The sequence below is a fragment of the Branchiostoma belcheri genome, unplaced genomic scaffold (genome assembly GCF_001625305.1).
Source record: "Branchiostoma belcheri isolate BF01 breed outbred unplaced genomic scaffold, Haploidv18h27 scaffold120, whole genome shotgun sequence".
In the NCBI taxonomy this organism is placed as follows: domain Eukaryota; kingdom Metazoa; phylum Chordata; class Leptocardii; order Amphioxiformes; family Branchiostomatidae; genus Branchiostoma; species Branchiostoma belcheri.
The window spans coordinates 200,596-209,202 of record NW_017802603.1 but is presented as its reverse complement, the minus strand read 5'-3'; the positions used below and the strand labels follow the sequence as shown (position 1 = coordinate 209,202).

Sequence of the window (8,607 nt, the reverse complement as noted above, 5' to 3'; positions counted from 1 at the left end):
CAGCGCTTGAAAACGTTTCTATCACACTTCCACACGCCATATTGCGCGGCCAGGGCGTGTTTGATATGCTTTTAACCCGGAAGGGCAGCTTCATAAGGATAAACAATTCTCATGCATGTGTTAACCTTACATTTATTCCAGACTGCGAGAAATCGGTCAGTATCTTCATATAGTATACGAAGTATACATAACATACGAAACATTATCTATTTGGATTTTTATCTCTTTGGAAAAATATTTTTAAAAGCCGTAGAGTGGTTTTAATACCTTGCTATGGTCGTAAGCCTAGTGTCGCTACGCCCTGTCAAACGGTTTATGACGGATCGAACACAAACAAACGACCACAAAGTGTAAACTTTTCACGCGAATCTACACTCAAGTACGTGCTGATGACGTCCTGACGGTCCAGTGTTTCCCCCATTTCCCGCCAAACTTCCCCAAACGTGCACGAACTTTTAATGACCTCAAAAACGCTATTTTCTCTCCTGAAACCTATTTCCCATCAAACCGTCATATGCGCATTTGGGGGAAAATTACTCACACAAATGTAGCAATGGCACGCGCCGCAAATTAAAGGGAATCAACATGAATATGTTCATTACCATCTATTGCCCTTCAAAAAGCCGCGTACATTTCAAAGCAATTGAGAAAAGGACGGTGTCGCTTTCAGCGGTACATGCAATTCTCCCTCAATCACTTACACCCTGTAAGTGGTTCCATTCAGAATTGATTAGATTATAATGCCATCTCATGCATAAGTAGCAATTGTAGTCAGCAATGAATGCGATGGTTTGGGCTCAACTTGGTCAATCTTCCCCCATTCAGGTCGAAAAAGGCACCCGGGAAGGTGTGCTTTTGCTACGTGCTAGAACAATGGGTAGCTGTCACCATTTCTCCGTTACTAAGTACACACATTGGCTGTACGGTGAATGCAATAATAAGAACAAAGCGGTTTCTTGTTGTCCAATGTTCCTCAGAGACGACGCAGCCGCCGTAGTTGGGACGACCAGGGATTTTTGGCGGGGTCCGAACGCAGCGGAACAAAGCGTCGGTTTGGGGGCCAAGTGTAGAAGAGGAAGTGGCCTATCATAACACAAAGAAAAACAGTAACAAAGCTGGTTGTAAAAGTGACTGGGTCCATTTCAACAAAAACATTATCGCTTACTTCTTTTTCCAGCGCAATAATAATGGCAAACCAATTAGTTGTATATTAGAAAATGTCAACCTGACCAGATGTAACCTGTATTCCTCACCGGTTTCTCCCGGCTAGGCGCACCCGGTGGATCGATTGTATTTGTAGGAGCGCGAATGTCTCTACGGAGGGGAAAAAAAGGAGAGTTCTTCTCCAGTATCATCGTTTTATCACTCAAGTAAGTACACATTGCCCCTAACGGTTATTGCATATAAAAAAAGAGGTCCCTGACGAGACTTTAGTTTTAGGAATATTGCACGGCTTCCTCCAGGTTTTATTGTTGATATTTTATGCAGAACACGCTGGTGAAGTCCCTGCAGGCTGGAGGCAGGAATACACGGCGAGGCTTACTGTTCCATCAATTAGCCATCCGTTATAATGAGGTGACGGATACACTGTCATGGGCGTGCGCAGATAAACACCTTAATTTCACGGCTCAAGATGAAAAATGTGACAAGTGTTTTGATGTGTTAAGTCATTGTATCCTCTTCACTCAGGCTGTGTGCGTGACCGGCGCTGAAGCACTGGGGATCTCCGAGACCTTTACAATCATCCCCCTGTTGGCATGGACGTCAAGAAGTCATCATTGGTGTTTCAGTTGACTATTACTAACTTTTTTTCGTCACAAAAGGCAAAGCTGTGAGAAGAAATGGGCGAATCGTACGCGAGAAGGGAAAAAATGTCGTCGAGTTCATAAACTTCACATAATGTTCCTTATCGCCAAACACCCTCGACCAATGACAGCCCGTGTCGCTGAGTTTGATAAACAGCGCTCTCGGTCCGACCAATCAGCATTAAGAACGGCTCCAAAGGTCGCCCCTCTCGACGTATCAAATCGCGATCTATCTTGGTACATTTTGATGGATGACCCCCTCTCAATCACTCCCCCCGTAACATGCATAAGCGCGTCGGGGAGCAGCGTCCGGCCCCCAGTTTATTAATTTACCACCACCGCCACCCAAGTCGCCATACTTGTCACAGAACCCGCGGTGTACGGTCAGGTCGCCTTCCCGAAAGTTTCGTCTGTTTCGTTCAACGTTTTTTCCCGTCTCTCGGCGATGCTCGTATCGGAGACTGCCGGAATGGATGCATCGCGACAGAGCGCGTTCGTACTCAGTAACCCTCCACTAGCGGCCCTGCACAACATGACGGAGATGCGCGCTCCCCCCGTGTGTCCCAGCCAGTACCCCTCCTTCACCTCAACGTCTCCCCTCAAGCCCATGTCTCTGTCCACCTTCACCAGCCAAGCCACCACGCCGTACGGGATCTCGGACATTCTCTCCCGGCCGGTCACCGTGGCCAACTCGCTCAACTCCGTGAACTCTCTCTTCACTATCCCCAGGCTGAACATGAACATGAACAATCCTGCTGCAGGCATGTACTTCAACCCGGCGGCCAGGTTCGACAAGGGTCTGGGAGACCTGTCCGGCAGGGCGTCCATGTACTGGCCGGGCATGATGCAGGGAGCCGGATGGAGAGACAGATTCGCGTGTCCACCTCGTAAGTTTTCACCCATCCCTCCTACACAGCCATCATGTCAACTACAACTTTCAGGCAGCCAGAAAAAACGACCTAAATTTCAACTTGGCTTTAACTAATTTGTTTAAATCTAACAGAGGGTAAAATTTCAAATTTTAAAGTGTCTAAAACATTAATTTTATTATCTTTTCCAACGAAAAATCTCGTGTTTCCAGCCAAAGAAGTTGTAGAAGTAGTTGTTGCTAAGTATCGCTATGGTGTGGCATGCCCGTCCTGTGCGCACGGGTGGTCCCCATGTGTCTTTGTGTTCGGAACCAGCGGGCTTTATTTGTATTTCCCATCAAATAGCTAGCGCAAAAACAGCTTGGGAATCGTTCAGATCTTGACTTCTAAGGTTTCCATGCATTTTTCTCTTTCCCATGTGGTATTTTCCACAAAGTTTGAGTAGACACAAGTCCTCCCTCTCACAAATTACGTCAAAACCTCCATTGCTCATCTTTCAGTCAAATTCACTCAACACATGTTCACTCAACACATCACTGACAACACTCGCATGTCTTTCCGTCACTTTTTGTTTATAAATGATGAGCATAGCTTTAAGTCTGAATTGTTTATATTTTACTGTTCCAGACCCGCACGGTACAACTGGTAATGTGACGGTAGACAAGGATGGCAAGAGAAAGCACACACGTCCCACCTTTTCTGGACAACAAATATTCGCCCTGGAGAAAACTTTTGAGCAGACGAAGTACCTAGCAGGGCCTGAGCGGGCAAGACTGGCTTACTCCTTGGGCATGACGGAATCACAAGTCAAGGTTAGTAAAGATTTTATTCCCTCCGGTGTTTTCAGTACGGGTACCACGCAGAGAGCTATCTCTGAGGTACAATTGGAGCAGCACAAAGCCGAGGCATCATGAAAAGATCGTTCCGATTCCGAGCGAGCGATGCATGTCGAGCCCCAGACGTTTTTCCACAACAGAAAATGATTTTATGGTCCTCACCACTTTTGTACGGTTTCTTTTCTGCTGACGCGCCAGAGCAAGATACAGATACTAGATAGAGGAAGACGTCGCGCAAGGAAAATTTAGTAGAGCCGTCCGCGGTTCGCCATTAATTCTTGATCGACATGCCGGTGTCAGGGAGTCGCGCGCGAACCTATCATCGCCGGCGGGAGGAAGATGTCGCGAGCACGCGGTGCTCTTGTCGGGGTATCATCAAGGCGCTTTCCACAATCCCTCAACCCCGTGTGTTTAATCGCCTTGTCACTTACACCCGATATCGGTTACATTGTTTGGGATCTGCTGACGTTCTTAGGGACCGTACACGTCGTTCAGGAGGATTTAATCCGATCTGAAGCCGGTCGAGCTAACAAAACAAAAGCGGATCAAGTCATTTCACGTCCTCTTCACACAACCAGCACGTACGTTTATCTGTGTCAAACAACCGTCGCAAAATGGCTCAAAATATGGCGCCAACGAAAGGAAAAATTTAATCGTTCAATTAGTCGAAATTGACTTTTTGTTGATCCCGAAACGGTGCGGTTTTTAGGAGCGGGATGTTTACGTAGCATTGTTGGGCGAGCAGGAACCGTCGCCCGAGGAGCATTGTACATCTAAGCGGGTGGTCAAGATAGTGTGGGGAGCAACGGAACACCGGATCGGTGATTTGTCGATAAATGACCCGCTTTATCCCGCTCCCCGTTGCCCTCAAACGTAGCTATTTTGTTTTCCCTTATTCTAAGATTTCCTTTGTTCGTCCTAATTATACCAGCCACCTTTGAAGGACCCGATTCACACCTGGTGGGACCGAATGAAGTGTGTATTGTGATATTTAGGCGGGGAATCATACACACAATCACGAACTAGAAGTGTATCGCACCAAACTACACGTGGGGCAGGCCTCTAAAAGTGCATAGATACAAAATCGACACCCATAAATAACCACCGTGTACAATACCGCGCTATCTTCACGATCTTGCGACTTTTGCCCATCTCTTTAATACGTGACTTCATGTTTGTTCGGAAGTTATTTAAGCCTCGTGTTTTTGCCTTTTTATCTCAGGTGAGCGTCAATTCGTCTAAGCATGTCCCTTCTCCTCGTTTACATTTTTTAATCGTCAGTGTTCTTGTTCTTTGCAGGTATGGTTCCAGAACAGGCGCACAAAATGGCGAAAGAAGCACGCTGCCGAGATGGCCTCTGCCAAGAAGAAGCAGGAGGAACAACAGAAGCAGATGGCCGCGCAAGACGGCGAAGAGAACTCCGAGCCAGAGGATTTGGATGACCAAGACAGGAACAACAATTCCAACGGCAGCAGTAGCGATACAGAGAGGCAAAAAGAGAACACGCCGTCGTCTGAAGTGGTGGACACCACACTAGCGCAAACTTCACACATCGGTACGTAGACTGGCAAGGAAAAAACGTGGACTCTTGTAGATTTAGTTCATAATATATATGAACCGTTTCACCATGGCGTTTTTGTCTTGGTCAAACAATGTTGGATATATTTTTATCAGACAGAGGAGATTCGTTATCTCTTTTACCCCCGTTGTTTTACGTGTCTGTATATTTTGTTTGTTGTAACTACCAACACAAGCACTTACCTTAGGTGCGCATCAGTGTTTTGTGAGGTGCTTGGAGAGATAAGCTTGGATTATGTATACAAGATGTATCGTCATCATATTATGTGCAACAGGGCAAACAAAGAGCTATATCTTATCGGATTTATGTCGCAAGGTTTTATATATTATGAGTTCTTTCTTTGCTATTTTATATATATATATATATAACGTTATATGTTTTATATGACGCTCGACGGATGGTGGCGTAGCCAGGTAACGCCTGTATGTTAGGCAGAAAAAATAGCTGCTTTCCCTTTGTTACGCCCAGCTTCATGGGTATGTAACATATTGCCCAGTCGCCTGACACTTAGTGTAAGATTCTTGGTCTTAAAGGCCGTTTCTGTAAGAGATTTCCCCTCCTAATATTGGGTCTTGTTGTTTGTACTTATTTCGACTCGCAGAGACCACTGCGCCGACGATAAAAAAAGTAGACCTTCGGTGATAAATTTGTTTACCTGCTCTTAATTTTTGACAAGAAATAAGACAAAACAAACAGAGATAAATTTAGATTCTAGAGTGAATATTTTGTTTCCCTTTGGACAACATTGTTGCAAAGAATACAGAAGTCTACCGTTCGGACAAAAAAATAGTAGAAGAGTTCTTGTTCACTACGAAAACGACACGGTCCTTTTTGACCGAAAGCTAGCATATCATTCGGGTTACTTTCAGACATTCTTGTAAATATTTATGACGTCGTTATTTCTCGACCGAAAAAAAGTGTTTCTCTTCCGACAAGTTGGTGTGCATTTGCCAATTGCGATTGCAGATATTTTGATACTTGTTAATTTAAACAGATTCCATTGTCCATTTGTGTAAAGTAGACCGATGTATACATGATGTAAACGTGAATATTCCATAATCTTTAAGTGACTGTCATTACATTGTAACTTATATTTTTGATGGAAATTGCACATGAGATGTACATTATTATTTAATGAATCGAAAGAGAATTCGAACGTATCCGTAAAGTATGACGCTACAGCCGTCAATAGACAATAATTTTTCCATATCGAACGGATGCTGTCAATACTGTAAGCTGGGGGTTCATTCTAATCTAGAATTGGGACGATCAACGCCATGTAATTCTTGCTGTAGCGAGCAGAATCTACTCTCATATCAGCCAAGATCGAATTTTTTGTGAAAACCAATCAGACGATGAAGATTTAGGAGTTTTGTAGGGCAATGCTGTGTCCACCACGCCACTCTGTAGTATTCATGTTCAGGCTATATTTGACAACCGTACATTCCAAACGTATGGCATATGTTACGTCTATAGTGAAGTATTTTCATCTCATGTAATATTTCCGACGGTTTTCAATGTCAATTGTAAGACAGCTGTTTTGATATATATGTAAATATGAATATGCTGTTCCCGTTTTGTTGTTACACCTTCCAGTGTTCGGTGCATGTGTACCGCACGCCATGTTGTAGCGTGGCCGAGGGAAACATGTGCGTTGTTGCACCCACAAAGCATTTGACAGAAGGTTTTTGTACTGTGAGTTGACGAAATGGTTTCAACAAGACCACACATTAACGAAGTTGAAGAAAATGAACTTGTCCTCGTCATATTTTGTGTCTTCTTCCCTAGTGAGTGTGCAAACGTGTCGGTTGTAGTGTTATGTCTTTTCTGTCGTCTGAAAAAAGATGGCGACCTGTATTTATTGGCATGTTCGTGTTTTCTTTTGCAAACTGCTTGGGCATGCTTGACAGGGTACCTGCCCCTTTAGTTAGATTTTCTCCGGGAAATTGAGCAATGTTTTTCAGCCAATTTCTCTCACAAAAGGCGAGTGAAAGAGGAAGCCATCGGAGCGTAGGATATCGCACACTCCAGTAGCGCGGGCGTCTGCTCTCTAATGGGTAATCCCGCCCAAGTATGGCCCCCAAACGTGTCACTAACTACCGTCCCCACCACGAGCCAGATTTCCCGAATTCCCACCCCCACTGGGCCTGCATCTGTAAGAATTACTCGCCTCCCCAGGTTACCAGTTTTCGCCTATTGCCCCCTGCTTGCCCGTAGCCGTCCAAGTCGTTCAGCGAGAGGTGATAATGAGACACTTCGGGGGCAGGTGGCCTGGTCTCCCGCCGGCCCAGTTAGAGCCTACCGCTGCCACGCGATCGTCGGGAACACTGTTCCCTTCGTTTCAAGGTCCATGCTAGCTTCTTATTAGAACCACAAAAAGTGTGAAAAGGAACATGATGGGGAAGTGCTTAAAAAATAGATTCAAAAGAAAATTTCAGTTTGAAAATCTGTTATATTTTTTGGCCGTCAAAAATATCACGAAGTCTCCCTCCCTTTTCCAACCCACGTTGTACTCAGCCTTTAGAGATGCATTCCAAAAATGGTACTCAAGTACAGTATAAAAACACAAGACCTGCATCACTACAATGGTCAACGTGGGTGTTTTTTTCGTTATATTCTCCCGATTTCCTGTATGGGAGTTTGCACACAAAATTCGTGGTGAGCGTATAATTTCGAATTTACCGTTGACTTTTGTTCGGCGGAGCACGGCCTGACAGAAGCGGCGCGACACCGCACAATAGAAGCGAGCTCGCTGCATATTTCATCTACTTTCAATGGAATACAGGGAGAAAAGAGCTTTGGAGGTTGTTGCCTCCGCGTAGGGCATGGGCACCACATGTTTTCGCACAAGATGGAGAAAATGTGGACACGAATTCTTGTCCTCATAGACGGCCTATTAGTACATTCCCCATATATGTGCGGCGCAATTTGCAGACCCGCGAACATTATGTAGTGGACGGGTCTATCAAGACGACATGTCACAATGAAAAGGGGCATTTCTCGTCCATAATTCTCGTCTCAGTATTACAAGCACGTTTACAGGCTCAGGCAGTGAATAAGTTGGTCCAGTACTGAGACCAGAATGGAACACATTGTCATGTCCGGGCACGGATTCATTACACACAAACGGATGGACTTCAATAACAAGTCAATTGAGTTCTGTTGTCATGTTTGTCTTCCGTATTGATAATAAATTTGCAGGTCCATACGTGGGTTTAATTGGCCCCACTAAGATAGCGTGTATCCTATATGATCCCCATTGAAACCATAGAGCGTCGCAAACGAAAAATCTGTCCGCCTAATGTGAAAATTAACGGTTTTGTGTTGGCGTGAAGAACCGATTTTGCCCTGGTTTTGTGTGACCAGAAAAATAACACGTTTTCTGTAAAATTTCACAAAAACAAAACACATGTGCACACTCGGAATACACATCACTGACTCGGTGGTCGGGAAGTCGCACATTGCTCAGAAGTTGTGCGGTATTGTTCTTTAGCTCTCCGCCCTTTTTTACGTGCGAT

The 8,607-nt window shown here is 44.9% G+C and overlaps 1 protein-coding gene across 1 annotated transcript; it reads left to right on the top strand.

The window, feature by feature from the left end:
* The first annotated feature begins 2,074 nt into the window (after positions 1 to 2,074).
* On the top strand, positions 2,075 to 6,838 carry LOC109462974 (homeobox protein Nkx-6.2-like). The gene is made up of 3 exons (XM_019759621.1): positions 2,075 to 2,692; positions 3,302 to 3,486; positions 4,810 to 6,838. Exons 1-3 carry the CDS (start codon positions 2,251 to 2,253, stop codon positions 5,071 to 5,073), a joined length of 891 nt encoding a protein of 296 aa, XP_019615180.1. The 5' UTR covers positions 2,075 to 2,250; the 3' UTR covers positions 5,074 to 6,838.
* Positions 6,839 to 8,607: the final 1,769 nt, after the last annotated feature.